The 19,008-nt window shown below is 44.6% G+C and overlaps 1 protein-coding gene and 2 non-coding genes across 8 annotated transcripts in view; 2 read left to right on the top strand and 1 right to left on the bottom strand.

The window, feature by feature from the left end:
- The window catches only part of LOC126237173 (uncharacterized), a 753,602-nt gene that overhangs the window by 367,210 nt on the left and 367,384 nt on the right, over positions 1–19,008 (top strand). Inside the window, exon 1 of one of the 6 annotated variants that reach the window (XM_049947038.1) lies at positions 3,298–3,526. The exons of 3 other annotated variants lie outside the window; for them this stretch is intronic. In XM_049947038.1, the coding sequence (XP_049802995.1) occupies positions 3,491–3,526 (36 nt within the window). In that variant the 5' untranslated portion in view covers positions 3,298–3,490. Of the gene's footprint in view, positions 1–3,297; positions 3,527–19,008 lie in introns of those variants that run through there. 2 more of the 6 variants (XM_049947040.1, XM_049947041.1) reach the window with 2 other exon arrangements.
- On the bottom strand, positions 18,592–18,666 carry Trnat-ugu (transfer RNA threonine (anticodon UGU)). The gene has a single exon. It is a non-coding gene; the product is annotated as a tRNA-Thr (tRNA).
- Positions 18,875–18,949, top strand: Trnat-ugu (transfer RNA threonine (anticodon UGU)). Its single transcript has one exon. It is a non-coding gene; the product is annotated as a tRNA-Thr (tRNA).

The raw sequence follows: 19,008 nt of genomic DNA, 5'->3' as shown, positions 1-19,008 counted from the left end.
GGGGGACATCGGCTCGTTAAGTTATTGTCAATGTCAATGAAATTCACCAACAGCTGTTTAAGTTAGGATGTTATTTTATTTTATTTTGAAGGCTACCGCTTTCTGTATTTCACTATCCCATCTTCAGGCCCCATATGCATCTCTCCAAATACAGGAAAATGTCATACGAGTATTGTATCATGAATTCCTGGATATCGTGAATTCAATCGTTGCAGTAGTGTTTCATTCGAAGACTTGATAGCCTTCAAAATAAAATTACAAATGGTTCAAATGGCCCTAAGCTTTATGGGACTTAACATCTGAGGTCATCAGTCCCCTAGACTTAGAACTAATTAAATGTAACTAACCTAAGGATATCACACACATCCATGCCCGAGGCAGGACTCGAACCTGCATCCGTAGCAGCAGCGCGGTACCAGACTGACGCGCCTAGAACCGCTCGATCACAACGGCCGGCAATAAAATAACATCTTACGTTACACGGCTGTTGGTGAATTTCGTTGACATTGACAATTTTTTGCAATGAACATCTGTCACGATCATTCAACACTAGCTGTGACTTGCCGGATGACGTTTTTCCGATTTCCCTGTATGTGGTATCAATCTTCGACACGGTGCCTCGTGAAACTCACAACACTCCGACTGACTTGGTTATGAAAACACCCATCATACAGGCATCAACAAATTGCCCACGTTCGGATTCACTTAGCTACGATAAAATACCTTTACAACTGCAGAGAACACTGTTATGACCACGACGAATACTTGTAACGTATTGAGGACGTTACGCAGACACCGTTTGCGGTCAAATACAACAGCACAACCTGCAGCTTGGCTAGAATCTGCATTTGTGTTCAAGCATGCATTTCTAGTGGTGTTCCTGTACTTTTGTCCAACCCGTGTATCATTATAAGGTACTTTTGTCTTAGTTTTGACCAAATCTGTCTTCTATGGGAATAGATGTCACTTTGTTGTTAAAAGGCTGCATTTCTATTCTTTTAGTAAAAATTATGGTCCCTAGTAGCCTCGCTATCGCCGTTCAGCTGCCAGTCTATACAGTAGGAAGCTATCACAACACTCGAAATTTATTCACTGACGTGTAAGCGAAAATGAGCACTCTTGACAAGCGAGACTCACGAGGAGAACACGTCAAGTGCCATAACGCGACTTCCTAGAAACTTGGGTTCAGTGGAAGAGGAGTCAAAATAAGCAAACACGTGTCGCGGCTTATCCGTCGATTCTCGACCGCTTCTGAGACGACGACGGTCAAAGTTTTCACGTAGCTGAGATGCGTTTTAGCGAGCGATAATGTCAGCCGAATTGATGGCACAGTGGCTAGCGTCACGGTCTCCCACTTTTGCGCCCCGTGTTAGAAACGCAATTATTGTTTTTATCTATTTTATTTTATCTTTGATCTACCAATATCTGTAGAAGATTACTACGCGAGTGTTTCTTACGAAGTTGGGGGTTACAAGGGCGTTATGTTAACTGTCCAATTACAACGTATTTTCAGAACAAGTGTCATACATTTATTGTATAATATGCGTGTGTATGGTATTATTAGGGGTTACAATCGTTTTAAATTCGCGTATTCTTATATTTCATTCTTACATAAATCTTTAATTCTTATGTCTTAAGTTTATTCTTCATGATGATTTGGTGCATTTTTCTGGATGATAGCAGTACTGATAGCAGTATCACTTGAAACAGAGACTCCGAACACCATGAGCATAGCTCAGACGCAGGATTGCCACAGAGTCATTTCTTCGTATGATTCTCACTAGGAAAGAAACGGCGTTAACATGGCTGAAGATTTCACGCGCTGGCAATAATTTCGCGGCAAAGCACGCAAAACGGATCAATTTTCAGAAAACTAGCAATGGATTATGAATCAAGATACAATATGGGAATTTCATCGAAAACAAATTCAATCAGTTTTGTCATTCGTTTATTGTTTTTCAAATTATTTCACCAGCAATACTATTATAGACGAATAAAGTTCAAATGGCTCTGAGCACTATGGGACTTAACATCTGTGGTCATCAGTCCCCTAGAACTTAGAACTGCTTAAACCTAACTAACCTAAGGACATCACACACATCCATGTCCGAGGCAGGATTCGAACCTCCGACCGTAGCGGTCGCGCGGTTCCAGACTGTAGCGCCTAGAACCACTCGGCCACCACGGCTGGCTCATCTGGCCAGACCACGGTTTTCCAGCCCTCTAGGGTGCCACGGATAACGTCGCAAACTGTGGAGAGCCGCTGCTGACAACGTCGTGCTGTTAGTAAAGGCACTCGCGTCGGTCGGCTGAAGCCATAACCCACAAACGCCGAATTGCGCTGGACTGTCCTAACGGATACGTGCGTCGTACATCCCACGTTGATTTCTGTGGCTACTTCACGCGGTGTTCCTTTTCTATTAGCGCCGCGAACTCTATGCAAGAGCCGCTGCTCACGATCGTTAAGTGAAGGCAGTCAGCCATTGTTGTCTGTGGTGTGAGATAATGCCTGAAATTTTGTAGTCTCGGCACACACATGACACTGTGCATCTCAGATGAATTCCCATACGATTTCCGAAATTGTATCTCCCACGCGTCTAGCTCCAACTGCCATTCCGCGTTCAGATTCTGTCAGTACCCGTCTTTCCGCTATAGTTACGTCGTGAACCTTTTCTCATGGATCCCCTGTGTACAAATGAGAGCTGCGAGAGTGCACTTCCCCTTTATACTTTGTGTACGCGATCATGTCGCCATCTCTACGTTTGCATATCGCTGTTCCACGGCTTCTGTCACCTCAGTGTCCTTTGTGCTCTCTTCCACTGAGTTTCTGGGAAATCGGTTTATGGCACTTGCCGTGTACGCCTCGTCGGTACAGGAATAAAACGCTAGCGCGTTGCAGTAGGCTCACTTACCACGAATAGAGACAGTTAAGTTACTGGTGTAAAAGAGGCTTAAAGTACTCACAGACGGTCCGGTGCGAAGTAGCGAGTATAGAGAGAGAGAGAGAGAGAGAGAGAGAGAGAGAGAGAGAGTGGTGCTGGTGCTGGGCGGCGCCCTACCTGTTGCCGTGACCAGGCGTCGCGCCGGCCTGCGCGGCAGCTCTCGTTCCGCGCGCGGCCGAGGGCAGCCAGATACTGCGGGGTCGCGGGGTCTCGCTGATAGCGGCGCTCGGCTTGGGCCGCAGCGCCGCGCCACGGCCGCAGAGTCCGCGCGCCTCCGCCGCCGCGCACGCACTGACTGCCTGCCCGCCGGCGCCGCCCCCGCCGCCCCCACGCCCTGCCGCCCCCGCAGCTGGGCGTCGCCCCGCGCCGCGTACACCCCGCGCCACCGCGACGACATGTGCGCCCGACGCTGCCCGTACGAGCGCAGTCGCGCGTTCGCTCACGTTTCGCCTCGCCGCCCGTGCATTTATGCTCGCATGCAGCACCCGGGATTCTGCCTCGAAATATGATCCCCCGACGCTGTTGCGGTGTAGGCTACACGGTACAAGATGAGATTCACGAGTGTACAGCCAAAGTACCATATGGTAAGTACTATATAAATGTTTTGCCGCAAATCCGTGTTATCAGGAAAAGCTAACTAAAGGACTGGCCTGTGTGGCTGCCTACGGTACTAGAATACAGGGTACGGACAATGCGGCGCGTGCGCAGTAGCAAATCGCGTCGCTGACGTCACTGTCGACCTTGCCACCGCTTAGTAGTCTGCCACTCAAATTACTTTTTTAGTGACGGTTAGGTACCTAATATTCACATAATTTTCAGCGTTTACTTTTAATAAAAGTCAATTTCCTTACAGTTGTATTTTTTAATTTATTTTGATGTTTATCAAACGTACGTAAATTCGAGTTAAGGAGTACCTGCAGATGAGTCATTATTGTCTCAAAATCTGTTGTATGTACATGAGATAAACGTCGAAATAAAATTTAAAAAATACAGCATTACGGAAATTTACTTTCCTTATAACAGAACTATAGACTTCACCACAGTTATTTTATTTCATTCCTTCTTACGCGTTTTGGCATTACTCCATTTTAAAGGAACCAAAATCTTGTTGATACCAAGTAACGCGTCCAGTTTAATCGTATGAAGCATAAGATCTCACTTTGTTGCGTGATAGCAGACGCAGACGTGAAGGTTACTATGTACTTGGTCCACAATATGGCATTCCTCCCTTTGGGTGGTCAGATGTGATCGACTTATCTTGACGGCCAGTGTGCCCGCATTCATGTTCCCATGCAGTCTAACAACAAGTCGCAAGTTCGCTTCGGTAGCTGAGCGGTCAGTGCGGTAGATGGCTAAGCGAATGGACCTGGGTTGGGGATTTTCGCCGCGTGGGAAATGGGTGTTGTGTTTTTGTATGTCCATCCTTTTAGCAGGACGTCTCTGGGACGACAGCCGTTTACTATCCTGCCAAAAAATAAAAACACCTACAGCCCCCCCTTATGATTTTATTTTATTTTGTCGCCACCAGTTTCGACGCTTCGTTGCGTCATCTTCAGACTGTTTTGATGCGGTACAGGTGGATAGGATCCCCATGCATAACCCATCAGTCTCCAGCCTTACTGGATTCGCAGATAATCTGAAACTCACGTGATGGTTGAAGTGCTGACACTTGAGTTTCAGATTATCTGCGAATCAAGTAAGGCTGGCGACTGATGGGTTGTGCATGGGGATTCTATCCACCTGTACCGCATCAAAACAGCCTGAAGATGACGCAATGAAGCGTCGAAACTGGTAGCGACAAAATAAAATAAAATCATAAGGACGGCTGCAGGTGTTTTTATTTTTTGTCGAGATGGGTGTTGTGTTGTCGTTACGTTCTGATCGTCATAACTGACAAGAAAATCGTCTCCATTACTGAGATGGCTAAATTGGAACGACTCGAAAGCCAAGAAACTGGAAAAAAAGTCAAGCCACTATCACCTCCGAATGCCTAAAAAACTTGGATGTTGCACGATCTGACCAGCCAGCCAAATAGAGGCCCACAATGAGGCCTCTCTTACAGTCCACAGGAGCTGATAACGCTGACTCACACGAGTAAGCGGCATCTTTGTGTCCTTCACAGCGATCGCTCATCATCTGATGATGTTCACTTACCCTGCCAGATCTGGTGCCAACACTGAACTTTAACGTCACTAATGCGGTTTGGTCGCCGTTCTACCTGCGGCGGAGAACTGTACCTCTCATCATGTACATACGCAACGATAGTGTGTATGTGTACAGAATTAAATTAACATCCGATCATATCTTTTGGGAGCTTCACTTCTTTTTATCAGGCGATGTAGTTCTTGTACAAAATCTTACTGGACAGTCTGTTTCGCTGTACGTGCCAGTGTTGCCCATAACGACCAATGTACAGTAGCCACCATGAACAGTAAGGTACATATTTCGCTTAGATCTCCTTTTTTTAAAGACTTTTCCACAATTTGTAATTTCTTTACTGCAATAATATATTTGAACAGTTGTGTGACAGACTTTCTATGCATGCAGCACGTTTTAGTAATATTTTTCTTCCAATAATGTTTCATTTTTATTGAAACTGCCGAAAGCCAGTTGATGTAGATTCATTTCGCTACGGCTTAAACTTTTAAAAAGGGTCGGAATCGCATTTTTTAATATTACTTTTTATTTCAGTTTCAGTATATATGATACGAATCATCATATTTCTTCACAATTTTGTGTAGGATAATCGTAACAAAACATCCTAAAACATTTAGATATTTTCCAAAGTACCAATTGAAGCTTTCCACAAGAACCCAATGAGACTGTCACTGGGCTGAAAGATTTGATCTGCCGTATCACCGGTTGTAAAGTGCTCGCAACGCATTCCTATTTTACAGAAAACCAATGAAACGGTTATCATCCAGTCACTCGACCCGTTTACGGGAAGAGTAGGTTTCAAACAACCGCCTTGTCATCCAGTTTTAGGTTCTCCGTGTCTCCCATAATTTCAGACAAATGTTGGGGCTGTTTTCTTATAACAATACAGCCACATTCTCCCGATGTATTTGTCGAAGAGAGAGATTTAACCACCTGTAATGGCTTCAGTATCGACATATCTTGCCTTCCTCTATCCACTTCATCTTCGCCAGTCTCACTAATCACCACCTTACACAGCTCTTCTTTATATACAACCATGTTCCTACATTTCCGAAAACCGCTTGACACTGTTCTACACTGCAACTGTTATCGAATATCCGAGCATACAGAATTGGTTCTCAGATATGTGAGTGGCACCAAGATAAAAAGTAAGAAAATTCAGTACACTGTCCCGACGTCCAGTGTTCATCGGAGACGAAGGTATCGTCGGAAGTGTGATAGGACCTCTTGTTTTTTATATACATAAAAGATCTGCCGGTTGGGGTAAGCGGCACTCTGCGACTGTTCGCTGATGTAATGAATAGCAGCTTGGCCTAAATGTCTAAAAATGAAAATTAATACAGATGAGTAAGAAAATGCTATGTTCGTTGCGGTATTAGTGGCGTGTCGATTACAGATCTAGGCTTAACGTTGTAAAGTGACATGAAGTGGAACGAGCACGGAAGGTCTGTCGTAGGGTAAGCGAATGGCGACTTCGATTTATTGGAGGAATTCTAGGAAAATTTAGCTTATCTATGAAGGATATGTTGTAAAGTTCGGAGTAGGTATTAAAATCTACGGAGAAGATATAAAAACTTTGAGGTTCGCCGATGACATTGTAATTCTGTCAAAGACAGCAAACGACTTGGCAGAGCAGTTGAACGGAATGGACAGTGTCTTGAAAGGAGGGTATAAGATGAACATCAACAAAAGCAAAACGAGGATAATGGAATGTAGTCGAATTAAGTCGGGTGATGCTGAGGGAAATCGATTCGGAATGGGGCACTTAAAGTAGTAAAGGAGTTTTGCTATATGGGGAGCAAAATAACTGATGATGGTCGAAGTAGAGAGGATATATAATGTAGACTGGCAATGGCAAGGAAAGCGTTTCTGAAGAAGAAAAATTTGTTAACATCGAGTATAGATTTAAATGTCAGGAAGTCGTTTCTGAAAGTATTTGTATGGAGTGTAGCCATGTATGGAAGTGAAACGTGGACGATAAATAGTTTAGACAAGAAGAGAATAGAAGCTTTCGAAATGTGGTGCTACAGACTAATGCTTAAGATTGGATGGGTAGATCACATAACTAATGAGGAGGTATTGAATAGAATTGGGGAGAAGAGGAGCTTGTAGCACAACTTGACTAGAAGAAGAAATCGGTTGGTAGGACATGTTCTGAGACATCGAGGGATCACCAATTTAGTATTGGAGGGCAGCGTGGAGAATAAAAATCGTAGAGGGAGACCAAGAGATGAATACAGTAAACAGATTCAGAAGGATGTAAGCTGCAGTAGGTACTGGGAGATGAAGAAGCTTGCACAGGATAGAGTAGCACGGAGAGCTGCATCAAATCAGTCTCGGGACTGAAGACCACAACAACAAAGAAGGATACCGCCTGCAGAACAGCTGTGCGACCCGCTTTCGAGTACTGCTTCTGAATTGCTTCGATGTCTTACTTTAATCCTACCTGGTGGGTATCGCAAATAATCGAGCAATACTCGAGAATGGATGTTCTGCATGTTCATGAACTCAAATGGGGATCCCTGGAGGGAAGATGACTTTCTGGTACCCGGCCGCGGTGGCCGAGCGGTTCTAGGCGCTTCAGTCCGGAACCGGCGACTGCTACGGTCGCAGGTTCGAATCCTGCCTTGGGCATGGATGTGTGTGATGTCCTTAGATTAGTTAGGATTAATTAGTTCTAAGTTCTAGGGGACTGATGACCTCAGATGTTAAGTCCCATAGTGCTCAGAGCCATTTGAATTTGAACTTTCTGTTCCACAAACAATACTGAGAAACGCATGAGAATAGACATTGGGATTCACTGCAGAATGATCCTACTATTACCAATACACAGAGCACGCAGTGATGGTGGAGAGAAGAGCAATCAGAGCTCATACGGAAGCATATGGACAGTTGTTTCTCCCTCGCTCCATTTGCGAGTGGAACAGGTACGGTGTGACTAACAGCGGTACCCTTCACCTTGCAGCATATGGTGGCTTGCTGAATGTGTATCTAGATGTAGACAGTACTAAAGGGTAACAGTGCTAAGAGCACTCAAACAACGTACTAACGATTGATCAGAGATGACCCATTCATCCGTCCTCTCACGAGATGTGAAAACGTACGTGGACGAGGAGCGACGCCCTCGAGAAAGACAGGCCGTGGCTCGTACCTCACAGCACGTGTCACTGCAGGTCTTACGAGTGCTATTGTTGGGATCACGAACGATGGCTGTCAAGTTCAGACGTGCTCTACGAACCTACGTCACGCATTCTCCGACATGTAACGAGCGTTCAGTAGTGTTCTGAGCGCTCTGCTCTGAATGCCGTGGCCGTGGGTAATGTGAGTTTTAGACGTGATAGTAGCGAATTGTTTAGAGAATTTTTATTCCATTCGTTGCCAGTTGTCATCGCTGATGGCGGTGGTAAATGATAAATTCCGCGTAAGCAAGAGAGTGACATAATTTGTAAGATATACGGTTTCTTCAATTTCGTGGAAAACTACGCAAAACGGATCAGTTTTCCGAAAACTGGAAATGGATTATGAATCAATATACAATATGGGAATTTCATCGAAAACAAATCATTTTTGTCATTCTTTTATTGTTTTTTAAATTATTTCACCAGTGATACTATTAGTAGATGAATAAGGATAACGTGATTTCAATATCCATCGGAAAATATCTTTGAAGTTACCGTCTCCGGTCATGGATAGATAAATGAAAAACGAAAATACAAATGATAATCGCATTTTGAACAATGGATGGAAAAGCGTGAAATCTTGATGCTAGTCACCGTTCCACCGCGTCGATTGGGCTATTTACTTGCCAAAATGCACATTGATCGCCTCGAAAATTTTGACCATCGTTTCCTCAGATACGGTGGAGTATCTACGGATGATCCGAGACATGTGTTCGCTTACAATGAGGTGGAGAATTTCGTGGGATACCTCCTAATATAGTGTCAGATCTATTTTTTTGCCTGGCGTAGGGCAGCAACTAGACGTGGAATGGACTAAACACGTCGCAGGAAGTCCCCTGCAGAAACAATACGCTATGCTGTCTCTGTAGTTGTCAGTAATTGCGGAGGTGTTGCCGCTGCAGGATTTTGTGCACGAACTGACCTCTCTGTAATGTTCCATAAACATTCCATGGGATTCATGTCGGGCGATCTGGATGGCCAAATCAATCTCTCCAATTGTCTAGAATGCTCTTCAAAAAATCATGACCAAAAATTCCGTCATTGTTTGAAACGAAGTCCATGAATGGTTTGTGAATGGTCTCGAAGTAGCTGAACATGAATATTTTCAGTCAGTCATCGATTCAGGTGGATCACAGTCCATTCCATCCAAACACTTCCCACATCATTATGGAGCCACCACCAGAATGCACAGTGCCTCGTTGACAACTTGGGTCCGAGACTTCGCGGCGTCTGCGCGACAATCGAGGCCTACCATCAACTCTTACCAACTGAAATATAGCGCATGTCACAACTGTGATATTTCTTTACAGACGAATGGTTCAAATGGCTCTGAGCACTATGGGACTTAACATCTCAGGTCATCAGTCCCCTAGAACTTAGAACTACTTAAACCTAACTAACCTAAGGACATCACACACATCTATGACCGAGGCAGGATTCGAACCTGCGACCGTAGCGGTCGCGCGGTTCTAGACTGAAGCGCCTAGAACCGCTCGGCCACTGCGGCCGGCTACGGACGAATGGAAAAACTGGTAGAAGCCGACCTCGGGGAAGATCAGTTTGGATTCCGTAAAAATATTGGAACACGTGAGGCAATACTGACCCTACGACTTATCTTAGAAGCTAGATTAAGAAAAGGCAAACCTACGTTCTAGCATTTGTATACTTAGAGAAAGCTTTTGACAATGTTGACTGACCGAGCGAGGTGGCGCAGTGGTTAGCACACTGGACTCGCATTCGAAAGGACGACGGTTCAATCCCGCGTCCGGCCATCCTGATTTAGATTTTCCGTGATTTCCCTAAATCGCTCCAGGCAAATGCCGGGATGGTTCCTCTGAAAGGGCACGGCCGACTTCCTTCCCCATCCTTCCCTAATCCGATGAGACCGATGACCACGCTGTCTGGTCTCCTTCCCCAACCCAACCAACCAACCAATGTTGACTGAAATACTGTCTTTCAAATTCTGAAGGTGGAACGGGTAAACTACAGGGAGCAAAAGGCTATTTACAATTTGTACAGAAACCAGATGGCAGTTATAAGAGTCGAGGGGCATGAAAGGGAATCAGTGATTGGAAGAAGGTGAGACAGGGTTGTAGCCTCTCCCCGATGTTATTCAATATGTATACTGAGCAAGCAGTAAAGGAAACAAAAGAAAAATTCAAGGTAGGTATTAAAATCCATGGAGAAGAAATAGAAACTTTGATGTTCGCCGATGACATTGTAATTCTGTCAGACACAGCAAAGGACTTGGAAGAGCAGTTGAATGGAATGGATAGTGTCTTGAAAGGAGAATATAAGATGAACATCAACAAAAGCCAAACGATGATAATGGATTGTAGTCAAATTAAATCGGGTGATGCTGAGGGAGTTAGATTAGGAAATGAGACACTTAAAGTAGTAAAGGAGTTTTGCTGTTTGGGGAGAAAAATAACTGATGATGGTCGAAGTAGAGAGGATATAAAATGTAGAATGGCAATGGCAAGGAAAACCTTTCTGAAGAAGAGAAATTTGTTAACATCGAGTATAGATTTAAGTTTCAGGAAGTCTTTTCTGAAAGTATGTGTATGGATTGTAGCCTTGTATGGAAGTGAAACATGGATAATAAATAGTTTGGACAAGAATAGAATAGAAGCTTTCGAAATATGGTGCTACAGAAGAATGCTGAAGATTAGATGGGTAGATCACGTAACTAATGAGGAGGTATTGAATAGGATTGGGGAGAAGAGGAGCTTGTGGCACAACTTGACTAGAAGAATGGATCGGTTGGTAGTACATGTTCTGAGGCATCTAGGGATCACCAGTTTAGTATTGGAGGGCAGCGTGGAGAGTAAAAATCGTAGAGGGAGACCAAGATATGAATACACTAAATAGATTCAAAGTACGTACTGGCAGATGCAGCAGCTTGCACAGGATAGAGTAGCATGGAGAACTGCATGAAACCAGTCTCAGGACTGAAGACAACAACAACAACAACAACAACAACATCACAATTGTTGCTTGGAGCCATGGTGGCCGAGCGGTTCGAGGCGCTACAGTCTGGAAACGCGTGACCGCTACGGTCGCAGGTTCGAATCCTGCCTCGGGCATGGATGTGTGTGATGTCGTTAAGTTAGTTAGGTTTAAGTAGTTCTAAGTTCTAGGGGACTCATGACCTTAGAAGTGAAGTCCCGTAGTGCTCAGAGCCATTTGAACCATTTTTTTGTTGCTTGGAATCGTCAACAATGCAATCCTCGTCCGTGCCTCGACATGCGCGAACCGCCATCGTTTGTGGATCTGACTATAGTAGTCGTCTCCGGAGGAAGCAAGTAACTATTTCAGACGAGTTTAATAATTCTTGACTGCTCTTTTTAATGCATGTAAGCTCTCGATAGCACACAACAAAGTTAATAGCTTTAGTGGGCACCTTTTCAATTGAATACCGATTTCCCGTGGGCCCTGCACGGAGGGGAGCGTTCGCGAAGTGTGGCGGACAAGTTGACTAGTGTGACGTCACAAGTTCGTTACTCGGTCCGTATATCTAGTTCGCCCTTCATGAGGAGCTATTGACATCACAGCGTGGAATTCCTTATTTCAGTAGATTGCGAAGCGTGAAACGAAGAATCAGACATGTCAGATTTTTGTCTCGGTGGAGAGGAACGTGGCCAATAAGATGTGACATCATTTCTACGTCACAGACAGCGCTTGGGAACGCCGTATTGTATGGAGTGAAACTCTGGATTTGATTTTTTTTAGAGTACGCATTGTGAATATAAACTGTTTCAAAGCATCAACAGAATGAGAATCTCACGAAAATATATCATTTTAGATACGATTGTTTATAATAAGATGACAGGAAACTACATATAGGCAGTTAAAGGCTACCCGAGTTTTATGCTTACTGTTTTTTAACTTCTCGCCTAAGAAAGTACGGCATTTCAGTGATACAGCACAATGATGATCTATCAAAAGCACGTCATTTTCATGTTATTTGTCACAGTTAAGTACCAAATAATGACTTTGCAGATGCAGCCTTTACATCGATGGTAACCAAGATTTCGTCTCGCGGGCCATTCGCGGGCCCGAGTGCCAAAGTGCTCAGCCTGGCTTCACATTCCCACACATCGTGCTGTCTGAGTGCAATAAAGGCGAACAGGGGAGCAGGGGAAACAGCGAACGCGCCTCGTTTAAATGGCAGTACAGTCGTACTGCATACAATTTGGTTTTATATTTCACATTTCTCAGCAGTATAGATCACAAACAAAATAAGTGTTCAGTATTAATTACACTACTGGACAACAAAATTGCTACACCAAGAAGAAATGCAGATGATAAACGGGTATTCATTGTACAATTATATTATACTAGAACTGTCATGTGATTACATTTTCACGCAATTTGGGTGCATAGGTCCTGAGAAATCAATACCCAGAACAACCACCTCTGGCCGTAATAATGGCCTTGATACTCCTGGGCATTGACTCAAACAGAGCTAGGATGGCGTGTACAGGTACAGCTGCCCATGCAGCTTCAACTCGATACCACAGTTCATCAAGGGTAGTGACTCGCTTATTGTGACGAGCCAGTTGCTCGGCAACCATTGACCAGACGTTTTCAATTGGTGAGAGATGTGGAAAATGTGCTGGCCAGGCCAGCAGTCGAACATTTTCTGTATCCAGAAAGGCCCGTACAGGACCTGCAACATGCGGTCGTGCATTATCCTGCTGAAATGTAGGGTTTCGCAGGGATCGAATGAAGGGTAGAGCCACGGGTCGTAACACATCTGAAATGTAACGTTCACTCTTCAAAGTGCCGTCAATGCGAACAAGAGGTGACCGAGACGTGTAACCAATGGCACCCCATACCATCACGCCGGGTGATACGCCAGTGTGGCGATGACGAATACACGCTTCCAATGTGCATTCACCGCGATGTCGCCAAACACGGATGCGACCATCATGATGCTGTAAACAGAACCTGGATTCATCAGAAAAAATGACATTTTGCCATTCGTGCACCCAGGTTCGTCGTTGAGTACACCATCACAGGCGCTCCTGTCTGGGATGCAGCGTCAAGGGTAACCGCAGCCATGGTCTCCGAGCTGATAGTCCATACTGCTGCAAACGCCGTCGAACTGTTCGTGAAGATGGTTGTTGTCTTGCAAACGTCCCTATCTGTTGACTCAGGGATCGAGACGTGGCTGCACGATCCGTTACAGCCATGCGGATAAGATGCCTGTCATCTCGACCGTTAGTGATACGTGTCCGTTGGGATCCAGCACGGCGATCCGTTTTACCCTCCTGAACCCACCGATTCCATATTATGCTGTCATTGGATCTCGACCAACGTGAGCAGCAATGTTGCGATACGATAAACCGCAATCGCGATAGGCAACAATCCGACCTTTATCAAAGTCGGAAACGTGATGGTGCGCATTTCTCCTCCTTACACGAGGCATCACAACAGCGTTTCACCAGGCAACGCCGGTCAACTGCTGTTTGTGTATGAAAAATCGGTTGGAAACTTTCCTCATGTCAGCACGTTGTATGTGTCGCCACCGGCGCCAACCTTGTGTGAATGCTCTGAAAAGCTAATCATTTGCATAGCACAGCATCTTCTTCCTGTCGGTTAAATTTCGCGTCTGTAGCACGTTATCTTCGTGGTGTAGCAATTTTAATGGTCAGTAGTGTAATTATTTTTGGCTCACTGAGGACACAATGTAATTTTATTTGGTACTAACTGCCAGCATATGGACAGACGCAGACTATTTCACAGAGTTTCACACTCAGCTTGCCACGTAATTATGACTTATTTAGTTTCATAATCGAAAAAAAGGTCTTTCACACAAATATGTTGTTCGAAATATTGTAACACTTGTAGCCTCATTATGGAGACTTGGAAAATCTACTTGAAAAAAAAAATCAATGTAGATGTCCTGAACAGGTTTAACGTAAAGGGATCTGTAATTAAAACAGAATTATCTTGCAGGTCAGTGCACATACATAGGGGAGTTTTCAACTGAATCGGCAAACGGTCTAGTAAACAGCTCGAAAGCAGATGTAAGACTGACAATGTCATGAAAACCTTTATAAAACTATATTCCTAATTCCTGCAAGGCCACAACGAATTCTTCAAACATCACGCTTTCTTTAACGCCAGTGGTCTTAGGCAACTGGATTATCTTTATCAGATTTTCTTTTTAAATGCATCTCCATCAAATTGGAATGAAGTTGCCTTGCAGTGTCTTACTGCAGGCAATATGCGGTCAGGTTCATTCAAAATGCGAAGTCTGCAATCCATGTCAGATGTTCTAATTTATGCACTCCTTTTTCTTTCATAAATTCAACAATAGCGAGATTTAAAACGAAAAATCGTTCCAGGAATGGCCCTCAACTCAACCAACGAACTTTGCAGTAATTTATGAAGTCTGCAAGCTCTTCTTTCATTTCCATTGAAAACTGTTGCAACTGAAAATGGAATAATGGCTGGGACTTCAGGTATTTTACTACTTGTGCCATCAATTTCTTCACGTACTCCATGTCCAAAAATTTAGTTGAAGGTGCTTCTTGATGTACACAACAATAAGTCCCGCGTGTCGATAGTTGCAATTTTTAGCTCTTTCATTGTCATTTAAAAGTTCTTTCTGTATGGTACTATTATGTCGTTTCGCAGCAAATAAACAATATCCGTCGCTTAAGCGAATTGAGGATTCTCGACCCTCTCTTCGCCATTCCCATTCATTTTGAAGGACTGTGACTACAGATCGCCAAACTGCCTCTTTTTGTGCAAACAATCACTGGACCTGTGAACAACCTTAATGCTAAGAACAAATAGCGAAGCATAATTAGCGCTGACACTACGATTCTGCCGAACTCAGAGTTATTCCGACCGCAAAACGCCGCACTGCAATGCTAACCAAAATGTCGCACTGTTCCGGACGCTTCCGAGAAGGGCCAGGCAACTGGGTCTCGACCCGTCGGAGACTCGCACAGGCTGTACGCGTGAAGTTTGGCTCGCCGTGGCCGGCCCTGCTTTACGTAGTGTCTACCATATATGGAGATGCTACAGCCATGTCCAAGCCCTAGTGTAATTCTCAGTCTAATGAGCTATAAAAATAATGGTGGCAGGTTCGCCTCTGGCCATTTCTAATGTCTCCTTTTGTTTCCAAAAATATTCTTGGCGTTCCTTACTCATTTATTAGAAGTATTGTCTGCAAAAGCCAATTTCATTGATTACAGATAATTTATCTGCTTCAGTTCTTGTTACATAGAACAACGACTAGAATGTTTTTCCAGTGGCGAGAAAGCTAACATGGCTGCCAGTCAGAACGCAAACACGAGTCACATACTGAAAGCTTTTCGTATTATGAAGTTTTGTGTAAAATATTTATACCTATCTCTTAGTTTTGTGGACTGCCTCATGTCCGTTCACTGAAGAGCCAAAGAAACTGGTACACGTAGGGCCCACGCGAGGTAACGATTTTTGTGGGGGATGTCGCATTGTCCTGCTGGAAATGCCCAAGTCAGTCGGAATGCACAGTGGACATGAATGGGTGGAGACGATCAGACAGGAAGCTTATGTACGAGTCACCTGCCAGAGTCGTATCTAGACGTATCAGGGGTCCAAATCACTCCAACTGCACACGCCCCACACCATTACAGAGCCTCTACCAGCTTGAACAGTGTACCGCTGACATGCAGCGTCCATGAATTCATGTGGTTGTATCCATACCCGTACACGTACATCCTCTCGATACAATTTGAAACGAGGCTCGTCCAATGAGGCAACATATTTCCAGTCGTCAACCGTCCGATGTCTGTATTGAAGGGCCCAGGCGACGCTTAAAGCTTCTGTCGTGCAGTCATCAAGGGTACAAGAGTCGGCCTTAGGCTCCGAAAGCCCATATCGATGATGTGTCGTTCAATGGTTCGCACGCTGACAGTTGTTGATAGCGCAGCCTTGAAATCTGCAGCAATTTGCGGAAGAGTCGAACTACTGTCACGTTGAACGATTCTCTTCAGTCACCCTTGGTCCCGTTCTTGCAGGTTCTTTTTCCGGCCGCAGCGATGCTGGAGATTTGATGTTTTACCTGATTCGTGGTATTCACGGTACACTCGTGAAATGGTCGGACGGGAAAATCCCCACTTCATCGTTATCTCGGAGATGGTGTGTCCCGTCGACTGTAACGCCACGTTCAAACTCACGTAAATCATGATAACTTGCTATTCTAGCAGCAGTAACATATCTAACAACTGCTCCAGACACATGTCTTATATAGGCGTCACTGACCGGAGCGTCGTATTCTGCCAGTTTACATATCTCTGTATTTGAACACCAGTTTCCTTGGCGCTTCACTGTATCTTGAAAGCAGATATGTTTTCAATGATGACCAGTAGCTTCGAAAAAATCTGTTTTTACATTCAACGAAATTACGAGACGAATCCCGATCTTGAAGATCTTCAGATTGATGGTAGTCAATATTACATCGAGAATACCGATTTTAAGCAGGTGCAAACTGACAGTAGGCACTATACTTACTTAACTATATTCTATTTAAAGCCGGAAACGAGATGGAGACTCAGCTTACAAATAGCTCGTACTGGGTGCGGCACATAAAACCGGCCCGTTAACACAACTGACGCTCCTCTTCCTTCAAGTTTGAATAAAACTCTTCCAAGATTCCACACACGTCATGTTCACTGCCGTCTCAAAGAATATGGGTCCGTGTGGCGGAAATGGCACAGCAAACACCAGTCTTCTCGTCGTACCTGGTGGATCGCGCGTGGATTTTCTGTCTGCGAATACCGGCTGTTTTCGGAGTTTATGTACCCAGGCAAGTGGAACCATGCCTCGTCACTCATGATGAGTCTTAGTGTGCCCAAGACACCATTGGCAACATTTCTCAACAGCCATGAACAGAAATGCACTCTCTTCTGCAGATCAGCCTCTTTCGGTTCTTGCACATCACTTATCCGATACGGTTTTAACTACAGTTCCCTTAAAATACGTCTGCAACTTGTCTCACTCGCATGAATCTGCTGATTCAATCTGCTGGCTCACTTGTCATTATCTCCTGCACATGCCTCTTTAATTCAGGTGTGCAAGACAGGTGGTGGTCTATTCCTGGAAACACATTGGACCGATCCTGTACGTCGCCATTTTTCGATCATTTCCCATATGGTGCTCTTTCCTGGCACAGGACGTCCTCGATATTTCTCCTGAAACAAATTCTTTGGTTTTACAAAAGGTCCAGTGCGAATGAAAGGTTCAACAATGGAAACACGCTCGTGTAACGAATACTCCATCATCAAAAACTCACACTAATTCGGCTTCACAGAACGAGGCCTTTTTCTCAACTGGTTTCGACAAGTTTCATTGGCTGCGGCTGCAGCTACCTTACACAACTACGAAGTTCCGCGCAGTGTCGATACACCAATGAAAATGGTTAGTTCGTGCGTAATTGTTTTGACGGCTTTTCTCGTTTTCCATTGGATTTCAGATCGATTCCGTATTTCTGGATTTCCGGAAGGCTTTTGACATTGTACCACACAAGCGGCTTGTAGGGAAATTGCTTGCTTATGGAATATCGTCTCAGTTATGTGACTGGATCTGTGATTTCCTGTCAGAGAGGTCACAGTTTGTAGTAATTGACGGAAAGTCATCGAGTAAAACAGAAGAGATTTCTGGCGTTCCCCAAGGTAGTGTTATAGGCCCTTTGCTGTTCCTTATCTATATAAACGATTTGAGAGACAATCTGAGCAGCGGTCTTCGGCTGTTTGCAGATGACGCTGTCGTTTATCGACTAATAAAGTCATCATAAGATCAAAGCAAACTGCAAAACGATTTAGAAAAAATATCGGAATGGTGCGAAAAGTGTCAGTTGGCCCTAAATAACGAAAATTGCGAGGGCATTCACATGAGTGCTAAAAGGAACTCGTTAAACTTCGGTAAAATCAGTCTAATCTAAAAGCCGCTAATTCAATAAATTACCTAGGTGTTATAGTTACGAACAACTTAAATTGGAAGGAACACATAGAAAATGTTTTGGGGAGGAACAGCAAGACTGCGTTTTATTGGCAGGACACTTAGAAAAAGTAACAGACCTACTAAGGAGACTGCCTAAACTACGCTTGTCCGTTCTCTTTTAGAATGCTGCTACGTGTGGGATCCTTACCAGACAGGATTGACGGAGTATATATGACGGCAGTATCTGTTCCCGAAAGAACACATACCGTGGATGACCATGCAGCTTTGCTAGAAATGAAATGATAATTAAATAGACACCATAGCTGCAAACAGGCGTTGATATACTTCACTGGGGACATGTTGAAAATGTGTGCCCCGACCGGGACTCGAACCCGGGATCTCCTGCTTACATGGCAGACGCTCTGTCCATCTGAGCCACCGAGGGCACAGAGGATAGTGCGTCTGCATGGACTTATCCCTTGCACGCTCCCGAACTCGTACGGGACTTGGTAGATTAATCTGCCACGAGTAATGAGTATGATGGGCAAACATCTATTAGGCGCACTACGAATGTAGTGGTGTGGACATGTTGGGAATGTGAATCTCACGGGGAGCGTGCAAGGGATAAGTCCCTGCAGACGCACTATCCTCTGTGCCCTCGGTGGCTCAGATGGATAGAGCGTCTGCCATGTAAGCAGGAGATCCCGGGTTCGAGTCCCGGTCGGGGCACACATTTTCAACATGTCCCCAGAGAAGTATATCAACGCCTGTTTGCAGCTAGGGTGTCT

Source organism: Schistocerca nitens, chromosome 2, assembly GCF_023898315.1.
Source record: "Schistocerca nitens isolate TAMUIC-IGC-003100 chromosome 2, iqSchNite1.1, whole genome shotgun sequence".
Classification (NCBI taxonomy): domain Eukaryota; kingdom Metazoa; phylum Arthropoda; class Insecta; order Orthoptera; family Acrididae; genus Schistocerca; species Schistocerca nitens.
Note: the sequence above shows the minus strand (reverse complement) of the source record. Positions and strands in the feature narration are given on the sequence as shown.